Here is a 19,307-nt window from a genome sequence, read left to right on the forward strand (position 1 = left end):
TAATTTGATTTCTCATTTTACTTGTCTTTTTTTATTAATCAAGAAGAGATATTTTTTCCATATTTTACCTTTTGCATTAATTATTTTTTCTTCAAATAAAAATGTAAACATTATTTAATAGGAGTACTGTGTTAAACTAGCCATGTTATTAATTATTTTTCTTAATCAGAGTGTCATCTCAATTTGGGATGGGTAATTTAAGACAGAGGGAGTAATATCTTATATTATTTTATGGTCAAAGAGATGTAAAAAAGGACCCAAAAAAATTGTTGCAACGTAGTTAGGGGTAATTAATAGAACTCGGAACCAAAATAAGCCATAAAATTAAAAAAAAAAAAAAGTGATCAAAACAGGCCACCTATTTAAAAAGTTACAAAAATAAGCTAAATGTAATAAATTATTACGTGTTTCACTTTTTTTTCTTAACGATCAACACGGTCTGTAAAACGTAATAATTTATTACTTTTTCCACAAAAAAAAAATAGTGTGTTATCATATCTTCTTTATGTCAAATCATGTAGTTTGTAATAAATTATTACGTTTTACGAGCACTGTTTATAAAACGTAATAAATTATTACAAACTACAAACAGTGTATAGCTGCCCACATCATATCACCTTTACTTTTTCCACTTTAAAATTTAACCCACCCCACCCCCAACCCTGCCCCTTTTTTGATATTAGCTACTGATTAGTGTTTCGATTAAGATTTTGAAAAGACTTACATAGACAAATACATTTTTTATTACAATTAATGAAGTAAGAAATCACAATTTAAGTTACCGGTGTAAAAAAATCGAATCGATAAAAATGTTATTGATTTATGTTTATCGGGTTAATGATTTTTTTAAAAAATTATTGGGTTATTGATTTAGTTTTAATTTTTCTATTGAGTTATTGAATAAATCGATAATCGAATAAGATTATACGAAATTATTATGTTTTACAAATCATGTTGACCGTTAAGAAAAAAGTGAAAAACGTAATAATTTATTACATTTAACCTATTTTGGTAACTTTTAAAATAGGTGACCTATTTTGGCCACTTTTTAAATTTTAGTTCCGAGTTCTAATTAATGTTTTCATGAGTATATATGATCAAAATAAGTGAAAATAATCCCCAAGAATACTTTTCATGCTTAAATAAGAATAAATAAATCCAAATTTAATTTAATTGAAAGAAAGTTGGAGTAGACTTTTCATAGGAAGCTCCCAATGTTGAAAAATGGGACACATTTGGTAAACTTTGCAATTAAATGTTTTTTCAATCTTCTCAGCATAATTAAAAATAAATTTTTCAATGTCTTTCAATACTTAGCTTGTTCTCACATTAAATAGTTTGTGACAAGAAAGGAATTAAATAATATTCTACTATGACATAATTGAACCTCCTAAACTTTCATTAATAACAAACATATGGACTACTTCAATTGTTTTGCTGTCTTTTTTTTTTTTTTTTTTATCATAGTTGGGAAAATTTTCTTAGACAGTTGTGTTCCAAATTTTTAATTGCAAATTGGTCTTTTTATAATTAATTAAATAGTTGTAATAGTCTATTTTATTCATCTTATATGTACCAATTCCACTTCAAATAATCAATTATATTATTTTTTTATTTTGTATTGTTGATACAGATTGCATTTGTAATTAAATACCAATTTTTTATATACTTGGTAAGTACATTTAAACACTTACCTATTAACATTTGGTATCACATTCAATTGGACACCATGTTTCATTAATAATTTAGACTAAAAAATATTGGTATACTTTTATGAGAAATGGTAGCAAATCTGACTTTCCAAATGAAATATTTAATGAGATTAATCTTTTTGTGACATTTGATATAGTATAAATAGATCACCCATCTTCGTTTGTTAGTCGTAGATTTGTCAGCTAAAGCGTATTTTATATAAGACATATTAATCGAGTCAGTGAATTCTGAATACAAGAAGTTGTGTGTCGGGCATCTTCACTTTCTATCTTCTCCATTGAAATCTTTTCCATCTTCTCTTTCGGAAAGAGATTTCAATGGAGATGATGGAAGTGACAATGATAGATATGCAATGATGTTCGATCTTTGAAATTTGATGTGGTTGTTTGAATTCGATTTTGATTTGATTTGATTTTTTTTCTATTATTTAGAGAATACATAATTTCATACATCTGAAAATTAGAAAATGGATGTAGAAGAATACATTGAGAAGTCCCACATCAATAGATTCAATTAATCGAAATTAAGAAGTCCAGAAAAATTACATCTTAACATGCAAAATGCTTGTAAAATCATCATCACTTATTCTACCAAATAAATAAATAAACAGCAATAATCACAAAAAAAAAAAAAAAAGTTTTGCCTTCTATTTAGAAAACAAAATAAAGGAGTCAGAATAATAAATCAGAACAAGTACAAGAACCTTTCAGATTATTCGTATCTTTTGAAATTAGTAAAAATAATATAAATTTCGACAGTTTGAAGCATAATTATAATTTTTGTTTTGATATTTTACATAATTATTGAATTTTCAATTTTGAATTTGCTGAGATACATAATTAGCTTCCGATACATCCAATGAAGATGTATTTTTTCTTTGTAAAAATACATAATTAACTCCTGATACATTTATTTCGATGTCGGATTTATCAAGATACATAATACATCTAACAAAAATATATTTTTTGTCTTTATAAAGATACATAATTAGCTCCTGATGGGAGCGCCACCAGAATGAGTCCTGCAGTGTGCGATCCGAATTAGTCGGGGGGGAGGGGGGTCAATGAGGGTATCAAAAATTGGGTGGAAAACGAAAAAGAAAGAAAGAAAGATATATAATTAGCTTGTAATTGCTTTGTAAGGATGAAAATTTGTATAAATATAGTAAGTTAAGATGTATGTTTATGTTATTTTACTTTGAAGCTTGTTTCCAATAGCCCATTAATCTGGGCAAACCATATTTGGCCCAAAATAAATGTCCAAATGAGACAAAATCTGCACAACTTTAAGAAATAGCCACATCTCTCTCATTTGTATTATAGCCACCCGAAACAAGAAGTTTCCCTTCAAATGACCTTATAAATTGAAGGCAATTATTAGAAGTTCGTCCTTTGACTCGAACACATGAAGATATATATCTTTTTTTGTTTCCATACATTTTTAATGAGACGGAGAGTTTTACTTCAACTCTTATCTCTTTCAGTTTCATTCATAATTGCTCCTATAATTTCAAGAGCAATTCTACAACAATTCTCAAATGCACTAATATAAAGTGAAACAAATTAGATGACGAGATCATTTAAATGAATAACATACATATTGGACTTAAATATACCTCTCCTCGAAACTAGATGTTGTCGATTGATGAATCAAAAAATTTATTCATGTTTGGAAGCATTGCAATAAGGTTAAAAACTCCCCTTCGCGCTGCTTTTTCGCTATGTTTTTCTTTGAAATTGAGGACTATGTTTGAAAAAAATTACATATATCAGTATATTAGTAATTATTATACAACCCTTTTAATGAAACTCCACCACTCCTTACCAATTAAGTCCACTTGCACAACAAAAGAATTTATTGTCTTATACATAAAAGGAGATTGGTCGCTTGCATGAGACTTTAATATTCATCATTTCAAATAAAGGTGTTTAACTTATACGAAAGAATTCGAACACACAACTGAACCTTAGCATCACTCTCCATCCATAAATAGACGAACCAAGCCTAGTGCCCCATTAATACCGCTTGAGAACATGCGTGCTCGACTTTAATTAAAGACAACTAGAATGATCATTCGCCCCATCAGAATGCACTTAGAAGTTCGAACAATAACTATCACTCCACTATCAACTCGACTACATTTAAAATTCTGTACATTGAGTATTTTCATCAAACAATTGCGAATCAAATGATTTAAATTTGAATTCTTTCCGTTTTGCCCTTCTACTAAATGATTATAACTAAAATAATTTTTAATTCAATCAAATAAATAAATAAATAATAATTATTTTTTTTACTAATTTTAGCACTTTTCCGCGCATGGCACGCGGTTACTTCACTATTTCCCCATAACAACTTTGGAAAAGATTCCATATATATAATATAATAAAAATAAAATAATTTTATAGTAATAAAAAGGGATAATACTCACGAAAATAAATAACTGAACTTTGATCGAATTTTTAGGTTCTATTATCCTAAACTTTTTAAAGTGGATTTAATTCTCTCGAAACTCTATACCCAGAATCAATGCACGTGTCAAAAGTGGGTAGATATATGACATTAAAATATAAAAAATAAAATAAAATAAAATTTAAGGGTAATAAAACCCGCAAAATTCAGTATGCTCAACCGAAAATCCGATCAAAGTTGAAGTATTTTTGTGGTATTATCCCTAATAAAAATAAAATAAGGTTTTCTTTGCTTAGTCCTCGTTGTCTCCACTTTGACTCTTCCCCTATATAAAACCCACAAAAATATCACCTCAATTTCTACTATTACTATTATACTTTCTTTCTTTGTGCCTAAGCGAAAACAAACCCAAATTCCCTCTAACAATGAGTTACTACAATCAACAACAACCCCCTGTTGGTGTACCTCCACCACAAGGTAAAATAAACAAACAGTTTTTATTTTTGTTTTTGTAGCTGATTTGTTGATAATTTTTATGTTGTTTTGATTATTAGATCTGATTGAATTTTGGTGTTTATGATTTTTTTTTGTGATTTAGGGTATCCACCTGAAGGTTATCCAAAGGATGCTTACCCACCACCAGGGTACCCTCAACAAGGGTATCCACCACAAGGGTACCCTCCACAGTATGCACCTCAGTATGGTGCACCACCATCTCAACAACAGCAGCAATCTGGTAGCAGTGGATTTATGGAAGGATGGTATGATTTGATTTTAATATTGCTTAATTAGTAATTTATTAGGACTAGGTTGAGTATGATTAGTGATAATGATGTGTTGTTTATGTGTTTTTGCCAATTTGCTTGGTTTAGATCTGTGTTAATTGTTAAATTTTTTGCTATTTCCTGATTGGAAAAAATTGCAGTAGATTATTAGTTTTATTATTCAAGTATTTTGGCACCCGTGGGTGTGGTCTAGTGGTCGATGAAGTGGGTTGAGAACCTGAGGTCTTAGGTTCAAATCCCAGCGGAGACGAAAAATCGCTAGGTGATACTTCCCATCTATCCCAGCATTGGTGGGACAGAGGTAACAATGTTGGTGGAGAAAGTTACCTGGTATCTGATGAGTATCCCGTGGATTTAGTTGAGGTGAGCGAAAGTTAGCCCGGACTCCATGATTATTAAAAAAACACTAGGTGATTCTTCCCATCTGTCCCAGTGTTGGTGTGACCGAGCTAACAACCTCGGTGGACAAAGTTAACTGGTATCTGATAAGTATCCCGTGGATTTAGTTGAGGTGAGCGGAAGTTAGTCCGGACTCCATGATTATAAAAGAAACACTAGGTGATTCTTCCCATTTGTCCCAGCGTTGGTGGGTGGGACAGAGGTTGCACCCTTGGTGACAAAGTTAACTGGTATCTGCTAAGTATCTCGTGGATTTAGTTGAAGTGAGGAAAAACTAGCCTAGGCTCCACGGTTATAAAAAAAACACTAGGTGATTCTTCCCATCTATCCCAGCGTTGGTGGATGTTCTATTACGATTTTGTTTACTTTTCTTTGGTTACTATTACTTGTGGGTGTCGTATTTATGTTATGTCATCTTGTTCCATACTTTATTATGGATTTGATTATTATTCCTTGTTTTGAGCCGTGGGTCTATCAGAAACAACCTTTCTACTTCTTCGGAGGTAGTGGTATGGACTGCGTACATCTTACCCTCCCCAAACCCCACTATGTGGGAATACACTTGGCTTGTTCTTGTTGTTGTTGTTGTTGTGGGATAAAGGTAACAGAGGTAACGACCTTGGTGGACAAAGTTACCTGGTATCAGATAAGTATCCCTTGGATTTTGTTGAGGTGAGCGAAAGCTAGTCCGGACTCCACGGTTAAGTGGCATCAAATCCCAACAGAGACCAAAAAACACTAGGTTATTCTTCCTATCTGTCCCAGCGTTGGTGGGGCAGAGGTAACAACATTGGTGGACAAAGTTAATAGGTATCTGATATGATAAGTATCATGTGGATTTAGTTGAGGTGTGCGAAAGCTAGCCGGGACTCCACGGTTATTTAAAAAAATTGAAATATTGCGGCATTGTTTGCTTGCGAAGTTTTTCCAGTAGTTGAAGGATCAACTTAACCCTTAAAATGCTCGGTGTAGACTTAACATGTGTTGCTTATAGACAATAATGTCCTCTTAGCAAATAAATCAGAAGCTAAGTTTTTTGCAAAAAACCCACACTGCCACCTTAGTGGTTGCTTCCTTGTGTTTAGAACACGACCTTTGATAGGAAGTTTTGGAGTGGGAGGATTACGGTAGAATTTAGTAGGATTAGTATTGTATTCAGTATTTTTATTGTTTTAGCAGTTTACTATATTCGTAATTTTGTTATTTGTCTATTACTATTTGTTGTCTCGCTGTCCTGCGATTGCTCATGTCTTCTTTGATGATGTGTTTTTGCTTCTGGAAACAACCTCTCTACCTAACAAGGTAGAGGTAAGGTCTTACTCTACCATCTCCATACCCCACTCGTGGGACTATATTGGGTATATTGTTGTTGTTTAAAACTAGTACACCATGGAAAATATCCTATATTGATGCTCCTTTCCGTTGTAAGAAAGCAATTCAGTGATCTTGCGAAAGAAATCATGTAATCGTAATATTGATCAAACCTTACCAAGAGTTGCCGTGGTGCCTGAACCAATTAGACAATTACCCTTGAATTCGAGGTGTTCTGGCAGCAGCGTCTTTAAGTCCCTCAAATGTAGGGCACTTTTAATCACAATTGCTTGATGCAACCCTTCCTCGACAGCGAACTCTTCTCTTTCCTCCACTGTAAACTTGAGTGTGCGTTCACCATGAATATATTTGACTGGTTTTTAGTTGATTGTTTGTCATGTTTTGGACAGCTTTTTTTGGATTTAGTAACTCTGAATATGATGCTCATGGATTTAGTAAACATCCGTAGGCCGGGTAGAGATTGATGCGGCCATGACTGCCATTAATCTCCATTAGAAGTTTAGGAGAGAGAGCCGCGTAGATGTGTTCTTTTAGTTTGATTTTTCTCGGGTCTAACCACGAACAAAACAATCTGTTTATGATGTCCAATCAATCGATAGATCAACTACGACTCCAAACCCAAACTAGCTGGGAACACCTTATCATTTGTATCCAATCCATCCCACTATATTCAGATCCAATTTCGTCACTTGTAAATATCTTACATCGATCTGATAATGTATTACATCTCTCTTCCCTTTTAAGCAACTCCATTGTATTTGCACTTGCTGTATTTGTAATCGCCAACTAATTATCGGTTGTTGTATGTCTTTTCCAGTTTGGCTGCTCTGTGCTGTTGCTGTCTGTTGGATGCATGCTTTTGATTTGCTGTAAATGACCTGTGCAAGTGTTGATGGCAAGAGATGGATGATTCTTCCAATTATATCATAGTCTAGACTTTTTCTTTATGTGTTTTGTCCTTGTTGCCTATAAAGAATTTGATTTTAAGTATGATGATGCACCTTTATGTGTTGGAGTATTTTTTGTTTTGGACCTTATTATTATGTGAATGCCACCTTGATTTGATGCTTGGAGTGTCTATAACCCAAGCTTTTACTTTTGTGTTGAGAGCCCCGTTGGTTAATCATATTAATAGCTTAGCTTAGCTTGTTTGTCCAAACTTCTAAAAAGTAATTTCGGAAGGTAGCGTTAAGTGTGTGAATTACTTCTTGTCAATATTAAAACAGTACTTCCTCCGTTTCAAAATAATTGAATTGTTGGAGTATTTTTTAGTGTTTAAAATAATTGAACGGTTCAATATTCAAGATAAATGTTGAATTTTTTTTTTTTAATTTTATCCTTCATTAATTAAATTTCCAAGGTTGAGTATTAATTATCATTACTAATGTTTTGGAGTTTGAAAAGGGTAAAAATGAAAAAACATGACTAATTTATGTCTGTCTTTTTCTCTTAAGATGTGTTCTATATTTCAATAATTCAATTAGAGGAAGTAATTTATTCATGATCAAAGTTGTTGAGATGTTTTTGGTAGTGTCTTGCAGGTTGGCCCAAAAAGGTATAATTATGCCATTATTGGTATGGTGTTCAAATTTAGTGGGGGGGTGTCGTAAGAAACTTATCAAAACTTTTTGGCCAGTTTTATATAAAGGGGTGAATTTGGTGGGGGGTGTCGTAATGAACTTATCAAACTTATATTGGGCAGTTTTATACTAGAAAGGAATATATTTACTTTGAAAATGATGTATTGGGACATACTCCTCATGTCCATCTTTTACTTGTATCATCACCCTTTCGTGATAACAAATTTTACTATATCACCTTTTGACGATAATAAATTTAACGCTTTGAAAAATGTATTGGGTAATGACTATAGTTAATAACTAAAGGTAAAATGGACACAAATGAATAAAGCGAGTGTGCAAGTGCAATATAAAGGAGTAGATTTTTTGATCAAATTCGAGGGCAAAAGATAAAGACCACTTCAAAATAGGGACGTTTGTTTGTTCGATTGACCGTAGAGATTTTCTTCAATAGATGACCCATCAAGTATGTTGGTTTGGGCCTGAAGTGGACTTGGCCCTTAGAATCTACAAAATGTGTGAACCCAATTTCTGAATTTTCTTAAAAGTTTCAATACCCAAACACCGATTGTTTATTAGCTTTGGTGGTTTTGCTCTTTGCTTCCATGCTCATCAGTTTAAACTACATCATAGATCTCGTTCGAATTTCATATAAAATGATTCAATAGTCTCCACAAAATCCTGAGATAAAATGTTATTTGAACAAGTGATAGTTTTATCTTCGTAACCGTTACATATCAAAGATAGAAAGGCCGAGCTACTAGGCACGATGAGCAAACCCCATGTTGTTCAAGCAGCGCCGCTGGGTCCAATTTGCAAGTCAAATGGGCGAAACGACGCCGGAAGTTTGACAACTTTCGATGGGTGTTAGCTCATGGTTCGGGGGTGGGCTCGGGGTTTGGGCTCGAATCTAGGCGAAATCGACCGGCGGACCCCCGACGGGTTGTGAAGCGAATCTGAGTGGTTCGGCGGCGCCGCTGGGTCCATTTTGCAAGTTAAACGGGCAAACGGCACGAACGAGCCATTTTGGACGACTTTCGGTGGGTGTTAGCCCATGATTCGGGGGAAGGGCTCGGATCTATCGACCGGCGGCCCCCTAACATGTTGTGAAGCGGATCGAGGTGGTTTGGCGGGGTCGCTAATAGGAGAAACAACGCAAACGGTCTATTTTTGGCGACTTTTGGTGGTTTTAGCCCACGGTTCGAGGGTTGGGTTGAGGGCTCATGTCACGCCCCAAAATCCCATCGGGCCGGACTGGCACCCGAAGCCGAGAAGGCCCGGGAGAACCCGTTCAAATACCTGTACTTTCACTTACATGTCACCAAAAAAAATTGGACAGCACTTCGTTGCATATAGAAAGGTCTAATTACCTGTATCAGCACAACACGCGCAAATATATATATATATATATATATAATACCTGGCCGTCGGGGCCACCACATATACAGATATAACATCACTATATAAACTTCCATGACTTTACCCTTCCTTATGTCTACAAAGCCTCTAGGATATACATGACATAACTAGGGTCGGGACAAACCCCCGCCCACACGTGACTCATGTACAATAACAAAACATAAGGAACCGACTCGGAAAGCTCCGAAGCAAACTGGAGCTCACCAACAATAGCTGTATGACCTGGCTCCTACTTGTGCGGTGTATGAGTTGAGGTACCTGTGCCTGCAGCATGAAATGCAGGTCCCCCGTGAGGGACGTCAGTACGAAATATGTACTGAGTATGTAAAGCTGTAAATAATCACATATGATATAGGAGCTTAATAGAAATCAGAAACAAGTGAATAAGTTGTAATAGGAGTGGACCACACTTACTAGAACTTGTGACAACCTGTACATTGTATTTATTCAATCACTTTACCTTCGTTCTTATCGTCTTTGTAATCATTACTGTACTGTACTGTGACCATTAGGATGCCTCCAGTACATATCAACTGGGATCGACCCATGCTAGGCTTATGCCCCTGGGATACCACCCATAAACACATGAAATAGGGATCGACCCATGCTAGGCTTATGCCCCTGGGATACCACCCGATAAGAGAGAACTCCCATCACTTAGTTCAATTAATCTTTGGGATTGTTATTTCGGTCGCCTCCACATTTTTAATACTTTGAAACAATGATACATCAATAGGAACCAAGTAATAGACCTTCTATACAATAACGATGTAATAAAGACTCATTGGTACATCAACAATGTGTTTCAGAATCATCAATATCACAACAATGAAATAAGAGCCTTTTGGTATATCAATGAAACATTTTGACACTTTATAGAATGGAAACAACTTCGTTGGTAACGTAGAACAATACATGTTTTAGGACAACCTCGGAATCTTACTTGATGGAACATTGGTGTTTTCATGCCAAAGAACATTGTTAGAGTATGCTTTACATACCTCGTTGTAGATTCAGATACCAATTCAACACAACTTCCCGCCTTTACAAATCACTTATCTACAATGAAATATTTGGCATTTAATATTAGCAACCCAACACCCCAATTCTCTTCCATAATTCCATACTACCAATATTTGCAAAACATTCCAAAAACCAACTTAAACAATAGGTTTATGTGTGTATATGTATATAATCATCATTTCAATACCACATCATCAATACTACATCATCACCCCAAATTCCTTCACAATTTAACATAATCCAACCATGCACAAGAATAATCCAACACCATTTCCAATCATCTTTCAACAACAATCAAATAACATACTTCTTATGCTCACATGCATATATATATACATATCCATATAAATAACACCAACATAATTTACATCCTTACCAAAAAAATGGCCCTTTTGATTTCGAAGTCCTGTTGGCACAAATAAGGGGTGCTTCTCGAAGCCCTTGAGACGGTGAACACAACTACGGAATCAATTTGGATTTTCTACGGTTGAATCACAAGATAATTGGAGTTGAAATTTGGCTAGGGTTTCTTATTCTTCAATGATTTGGATGATAAATGGTGGATATAAGGCTAAGTATATGTATATAATGACCAATTTTCGTCCATGAGGTGATGGAAAATGACCATATTGCCCTTAAAAATTTAAGTAAATCCGAATCTGTCCATGGTGGACTGTTTTGATAGGCTAAAGTAAATCGGCCATAACTCTTTGCTCCGATATCGGATTTGGGTGAAATTGGTATCGTTAGAAAGATAATTCAAAGGTCTTTCATTTAATATAAATTAATCCACCCAGTTCGTCCTGTACAAGTAGTTATGATTGTTTGAAGTTGACCCTAAAAATCTGTTTTGAGAGGCTGAAGTAAAACGAGTATAACTCCTTACTCAGATGTTGGATTTGGATGAAACCAATTTCATTGGAAAGAAGACTCAAATATCTTTCTTTTTATATATGGTAGCTCAACCAGTTCATTATATTGAGAGAGTTATGATCGTTCAAAGTTGACCCCAAAAACTGGCAGGCCTCAGTAGTTTCCTGCACATTTTACTGTTCACATCCCGGCCACCGTTTTAAAGTTTCGAACGAGCTCGCTTATATCCGAAACTTATCCGTTTTTGGAAATATTTATATCGTTGGAAAGCTTATTCAATAACCTTCGTATGGAACCATCGACGGGAAAATTCCGATATAAATAAAGTCGATTCCTATACACCTATAATCAAACTATACACTTGAAACCATCTCAAAATAATCAATACTCATACTTAAACTCATATATACCTAACTTAGGATCAATACATATACCCCAACACATATAACAATGACTAATGCACGTAATTAAGTACGGGGTGTTACAGCTCAGGCCCGAATCTAGGTGAAAATTAATCGGCGGGCTGTGGAGAAAATCTTGGTGGTCCGACGGGGCCACTAGGTCCATTTTGTAAGTCAAACGGGCAAAATGGCGCGAACGGGCTATTTTTGGCGACTTTCGGTGGATGTTAGCCTGCGGTTCGGGGGTGGAACTGGGCCCGAATCTGGGCTTAAATTAAGGTGCAGCCTCCCAGCGGGCTGTGGAATGGATATGGATGGACCGGTGGTACTGCTAGTTCCATTTTGCAAGTCAAACGGGTGTAACAACGCAAAGGACCATTTTGGCGACTTTCGATGGGTGTTAGTCCGCGGTTCGGAAGTGGGCTCAAGGATCAGGCCCAAATCTGGGCGAAAATCCACCGGTACCCCCTTTCGATGGCCTATGGAGCGAATCTGGGTGGTCCAGCAGTGTCGTTAGGCCTATTTTACCGCAAGTCAAATGAGCAAAACAGCGCAAACACTTTATTTTTAGTGGCTTTCAGAGGGTGTTACACCATGGTTTGGGGGTGGGCCCGGGGCCCTAGTTCGAACTGGGCAAAAATCGATCGAAGGCCCCTCGACAGGCAGTGGAGCGAATATGGGTAGTTCAGCGGGGCCACTGGGTCCATTTTGCAAGTCAAACAGCCAAAACGACACGAATGGGTCATTTTTAGTGACTTCTTATGGGTGTTAACCAGCAGCTCAGGGGGTGGGCTCGGGGTCCAAGCTCGAATCTGGCAAACATAAATCGGAGGCCCTCCGGCGGGCTGCGGAGCAGATCTGGGTGGTCTAACGGGGCCGCTGGGTCCAATTCTGCAAGTCAAACGGGCGAAACGATGCGAATGTGCCATTTTTGGCAAATTTCAGTGTGTGCGAGCCCTCGATTTGTGGGATGGGTCTGGGGTTCGAGCTCAAATCTGGGCAAAAATCAATGGCGGCCTCCCGACGGATTGTGAAGCAAATTTGGGTGGTTCGACGGGGCCACTGGATCTATATTGCAAGTCAAACGGGTGAAACGACGCAAACGAATCATTTTTTGCGACTTTGAGTAGGTGTCAGCCCACAGTTCGGGGGGTGGGCCCAGGGCCTAGACCCGGATCTAGGCGAACATCGATCGGCGACCCCACGAAGGATTGTGAAGTGAATCTGGGTGGTTCGGCGGGGCCGCTGGGTCCATTTTGCATCAAACGAGCGAGACAGGCAACAACTTTTCGATGGGTGTTAGTCTATGGTTCGAGGGGTGGGCCCGGAGCCCGAGCTCGAATCTAGTTGAAAATCGAACGGTGGCCCCCTAGCGGGCTGTGGAGCGGATCTTGGTGGTCGGGCGGGGCCATTGGGTCCATTTTGCAAGTCAAACAGGTGAAACGGCGCGAACAAGCCGTTTTTGACAACTTTCGATGGGTGTTAACCCATGGTACGAGGGGCGGGCTCGGAGCCCGGACCTGAATGTGGGCAAAAATGACCTGCGCCCCCCAACTGGCTATGGAGCGGATTTGGGTGGTCCGGCGGTGCCGTTGCGTTCATTTTGCAAGTCAAATGGGTGAAACGGCACGAACGAGTCATTTTTGGTGACTATCAGTGGGTGTTAGTCCACGGTTTGAGGAAGGGGATGAGTCAGAGGCCAGGTTCAAATATGGGCAAAAATCGACCGGCGGCCCCCGACAAGCTGTTACCCCTCTAATTTTTTGTTTTAAAAAATTCCCTTTGTTAAAGGGAAGAGGACTAGTGGAACTAAAGAAAGAAACAAAAGACAATTGTCAGACATAATTCAAAGTTTCAAAAGTAAAAAGTTTCATTAATCAAAAAAGAATTAGCTAGCTATGCCAATATTGAGGGTGTCCACACATACCACAGCCAAACACAATCAGCCAAACAATAGATCAACTTAAGGCCAAAGCTAAAGTGGAAAGTGTTGGCAGCAAATATTATCAAAGATGTAGGGGTAAAGTTGGAAAGGAAAGAAGATTTCTAATTTCATATAATATGTGAATAGTTTTGAACAACAAACAAATATGTACAATGTTGGAGCTAACCATAATTAACTGACAAGAATCTAGTGGCATTAATTGTTAGATTCCCCTTTAACAAATATTTAGAATCTGTACAAAAGATTAGTTATATGTCATGATTAATAATCTAACTGTTTCAATTTAAGTGATATATAACTTGAATCAACGATAAGAAATTTAATAATAATAATAAGAAAGAAAATAGTGTCACATGTATAAACTTGAACGAAGAAAATATGCAATAAATTTATATGTATTTTTTTGCCGAACTCTATAACTTCAATTGTAGATTCGCCTGTAATTAATTAGCAAACGTTAAATATATTGTCTTTCAAACTCTAAAGAGACTCGTATATCTTGAGTATTTACAAAGAGATCAAGATATCAAATATTGTCTTTCGTAAAGAAAAATGTCGCCAGACATTCATGGTAATCAAACATATCACAAGGAGGTCCATATATATCATCTTATATATTCGAGAAATATGCTGCTAACTTCGCTCGAATCACGAAGAATATTTAGAAGAGAAGAATCAAGAAATATATGCAAATTTATTATCACAAATATTCATCAATAAAACCTTATCTAATCATATTTTTTATATATATATACCAACAATAGATATTGAGGCAAATGATGCATACCTTTCATTGATGTTGTGTGATTGTGTGGGCATATATATTGAGGTGCATGTGATGAAGTATTGTGTACATCGAAGGTGACAAAAACTCACAGATGGGAAATGAAAATGAGTCACAAGATACCCATTCTTCTTTTTTTTTTTTTTCTTTTCCATTCAGTGTCCGATACCCGTATTGAAGTCCGACTAATCCAAATTTGCACCGGGTAGGACCCATTCGGGAGGTAGCTTTTCCTACCAAAGAGTTTTCCATACCAGGGCTCGAACCCAAAACTTCTGATAAAGAGAGGAACAGTTCCATCCACTGCACCACATCCTATGGCGGTACCCATTCATCCCTTTTTTGGTTTCTCATCCGGTGGCCGATACCCGCATTAGAACCCGACTAATCCAAATTCGTGCCGGGGGTGGCACTCCCCACAAGAATTTTTTCATATCCAGGACTCGAACCCGAGGCCTCTAGTTAAGGAAAGAACAGTCTCATCCAATCCACTTCACCATATGAAGGTGCCCATTCTTCAATCTTCATCATCACCTATACATATACAACAACCAGCCATCCCTCTTAGATTCTGCATGTATTGTAAGTAGGAAACTAGGAATAATCCATTCACCAATTATAATAACCCCTCACATATATATGTCACACAATCACTAACAAAAATATTGGAATTAAACTATGAATGCTCGTAGCTAACATAATTTTGTGATAATTCATCACTAATATGTCGCTAAATAGGATTAACAACAGACTTTGCTATTTAGTTATAAAATTTATTTATTGCTAATTTCTATTTTTCTGTACTCCGTGAATAGTATAATTTTTCGATTACGAGAGTTCAATAACATTAATGTGAGATTATAAGTTTGCATGGAAATTGAGGCTAGTTTGACATAGGTGTTTTTCAAGATTAATTTAAAATTTATGAATTTTTACGACGATAATTAATAATACAATAATACATGGTAATTGTTAGCATGATTTAATAGTTATAAATATTTAATAGATTTTATTGAATAAAAAAGTTTTTAAATTTAGGTTTGAGGTTTGAACTAATGAACACATACGTGATTAGATGTGTCTCACTCTCACCGATCTGTACCTTTAAATGACAATTAAATTAAAGTAAATCATCTCTGAACATTAAAGAAAAAAACAAACAAATGTTACGTTTAAAAATAAAAAAAAATGACAATTAATTTTGATGTGATGTTTTCTCTTTAAAAAATGTAACTTTTCGACCATTATTTTATACTACAGTTATCAATATATTATAGAGTTAAATTTATGGGTTCACCTTAATTCATATACATACTTTATCAAAATAAAATAAAATTACGTAAATGGTACAAAAAAGTGTATTATAAAGCATGCACCTCTTGACTAAAACTACATATATGGTAAGATGAAAAAGGGCAAAAAAACGTATCAAATTCTTCTTCCGTTTAAATTTATTTATCTGATTTTAACTTGATGTGGAGTTTAAAAATAAAAATAAAACTTTTAAATTTTGTGATTTTAGATTAGAACCATGTGATCCTGAACAAGCCAGAAAGTTAGAATATAAAATTTTCCAAAAAAGAAAATATGCGTTCTCTTTTGAAACAAATTTAAAATTAAAACGAAGGAAATAAAAGACGTTCTTTAGATATTTCAATCAATTCGAAATTTAGGAAGATGGATTAATAATAACGATGTATACCGAGGAGTCATTTGAGATCGTTAAACAAGAGTTATAGTGAAGTCGTAGTATTCTTTCATGTTTATCCGAGGTCTTGAATTCGAGTCTAGAATATATATAAAGTGTCTTTATTATGAAGTGACGGGTTCAAGCCTCGTGCGAGTATATATATATCTAAAGTCGTCTTTATTATGGAGTTCTCTACTTTACCTTTCTTACGTAGAATATCTCAGCATAAATTCAAATTTAATCGAATTTTCATACGAATATCGAACAATATATCTAGTCTTTAGCTTCCTAATTAGAAGCAAAGTCAATAGTAATATTTTTTGAAGAACAAATTAATTAAATTACAATAATAATTTTGGAGAAGATGATAATAGCAAAAAAAAAACAAAAAATAGGACCTACCAACTTTCAGTGTCTTTCACAGTCAAAAATTTCAAGTTGCACCCGTGACCCTCATTTGTTTCTTGTGATTATGTGAAAACTATATTTTATTTTTTTAATTATATGATTTTATTTTTTAGAAAGAATAATATAAAATCTAGTAATTTCTTTATTTTCTGTTCTCACGCAAAACCAAGAGCATGTTTCACAGACCAAAATATTCTCTTTAAATAAAAAAAAATATTTTATTTAAAAGGGAGTCTTGGAGTAACTAGTAAAGTTGCTGTCATGTGACCAGCAGGTCACGGGTTCAAGCCTTGGAAACAGCCTCTGGCAGAAATGCAAGGTAAGACTGCGTACGATATACCTTTGTGGTGGGGCCTCGGACACCGCGCATAGCGATAGCTTTAGTACATTAGACTACCTTTTTTTTTTTTTTAAATTATAATTTTTTCAAACCGAGTATATATATATATATATATATACACACACACACACACTTAGCATAATATATAAAATTATAAATATACATTTAAATTTGGTCTTAACTTGCAAGTAATTAATTAGCACTTAGAGAGTGTTTTTCTAGATAGTAGTGAGTAGACACCTCAACTTGATCTTAACTAGAAACTAAACACTTTCAACTCGTCCTAACTATGTCTCGTGGGCATTCAATACTGATGTGACACATATATTTTGGAGGTGTCAAATAATCATACATAGATTCGAGTGTTCAACTGTTGTACTGGAGACGAATCGAGGGTACACATATATAAATGTAATACTCAATGTTGGAGTGGGGGTGAGACAAGTTTGAATGTATTCATATAGATGTTAATAAGTTACAAAAAGGGATGTAAGTAATTCATTTATACACATTTTTATTTAGGAAATTACTGCAATTTATTGCATAAAAAGCTAAGAATCACTTTATACATTTATTAGTATATAATTTTAATTTTGACATTTATCAATAAAGTTATTTGTTGAATTCTAATAGATGTTCAAAGGCTGATCACGACAAATAACATGTTTTAGAAAAAAGTAAAAATTGTTTATTTCATCGAAATATGCTCTAAAAGTGCAAATAATATTCAAATTTCAAATAGAATTTTCTTGGAAGTGAAACACAACAAATGAAATGACTTTGGGATTTTCCTTATTTTTGAAAATTATTCACATAGAAAATAAAATGACAAAGCAATAGATGCTCTAACAAAGGACACATGGTTGAGAAGCCCTAAAGAATAATCCAAAAAATTTCAAAATACATAAAAAAATATATATATATATATGTTTTTTTATCAAAAAAAGTAGTGAAAATCAAGGCGGACTTATAGCTAAACTTTTGGTACTCCAGCACCATTAAATTCGATGTAAATTTAGAAAAACACCCAGTAAGCCAAGAGGATAGCTGGTGCTTTAGTTTTCAGATATAACCTTAAAATTTGGACGTTAAAATATGTGTATTTGAATCTTTCGTACATTCACGATCCATAAATTCTGAATCCGCCACAAATGAAAATTACTAGGATATTGGAATTGGTGGGGGAATGTGTCAGTTGGAGTTATGTATTGGATCATTTTGTAGATTGTCTCATCATTTTTTTCACAGCTTGCTGACTTTTTTCGTACAACATTCTCCTTAGATTCCCATTTATCTTTCCTCTTTCCATTTCAAACTTTTTACCTTCTAAAAATTATTATTTGCCAATTATTACATTCTTTTTTTAGATGAGCATCCAGTATCCGTTTAAATTATGATCAAAGTTGCTACGACATATTTCAACTTTACAGGGGTCCTATTAGCCTCTGAATTTAATTTTAGCGTATTTTTATCACTCTTTTATGCTGACGTGACATCTTTATTACATAAAATGAGACACACGTCAAAGGTGTCACGTCAGCTAAAAAGATTAATAAAAATATGCTAAAATTGAGTTCGGAGGGTAATAGGACCCTCGGAAAGTTGGAAAGTGTCGTAACAAATTTGGTCATAGTTCAGGAAGTACTGAATGCTTTACTCGTTCTTTGTTGTTGTTGGTTTTCTATTCATTTTAAAGCCTTAAAATTTTGATTAATTTGAATTCGTGTCTGCATAAAATCTATTATAGACAAAAATGGTACCTGCTTTGAGGTTTCATCTACTTCAAATACACATCGTATAAGGCTCGTTATAGGGAGAAATCGGTATCGCTTTGAACAATTATTTTGAATTTGCACCACCTAAGTCCCATTACAGAAGAAATTGACAAATTTTATTTGTTTTCTCAACTCGTATCTGAAACCTTTGATTGAAGTCGGAGGAATTTTATCCATCTCACCATAACTCTAGGTGGTCCAATTACATTAATGTTCTTGTCTTAAACTATCCATAATGCAATGAGTGTGTGCATTTTCATTCTTCTCAAGTCATATTTGAAGTTTAAATTTCAAACTTCAAGTGAAAAATACAAAATTTTACTTCTTTGCAATATTTATGTGACTTTTACAAGAAGTTGCACCACTATTTAAAATATATATCTAGGCACAATACCTATATTAGTATATAGTTATATATATGATTTTTT

The 19,307-nt window shown here is 34.9% G+C and overlaps 1 protein-coding gene across 1 annotated transcript; it reads left to right on the forward strand.

Annotated features, from left to right (window-relative positions):
- The first annotated feature begins 4,341 nt into the window (after positions 1 to 4,341).
- On the forward strand, positions 4,342 to 7,736 carry LOC107864426 (cysteine-rich and transmembrane domain-containing protein WIH2). Its single transcript, XM_016710783.2, has 3 exons — positions 4,342 to 4,602; positions 4,724 to 4,886; positions 7,459 to 7,736. Exons 1-3 carry the CDS (start codon positions 4,551 to 4,553, stop codon positions 7,502 to 7,504), a joined length of 261 nt encoding a protein of 86 aa, XP_016566269.2. The 5' UTR covers positions 4,342 to 4,550; the 3' UTR covers positions 7,505 to 7,736.
- Positions 7,737 to 19,307: the final 11,571 nt, after the last annotated feature.

This window comes from Capsicum annuum, chromosome 3 (genome assembly GCF_002878395.1).
Source record: "Capsicum annuum cultivar UCD-10X-F1 chromosome 3, UCD10Xv1.1, whole genome shotgun sequence".
Lineage (NCBI taxonomy): Eukaryota > Viridiplantae > Streptophyta > Magnoliopsida > Solanales > Solanaceae > Capsicum > Capsicum annuum.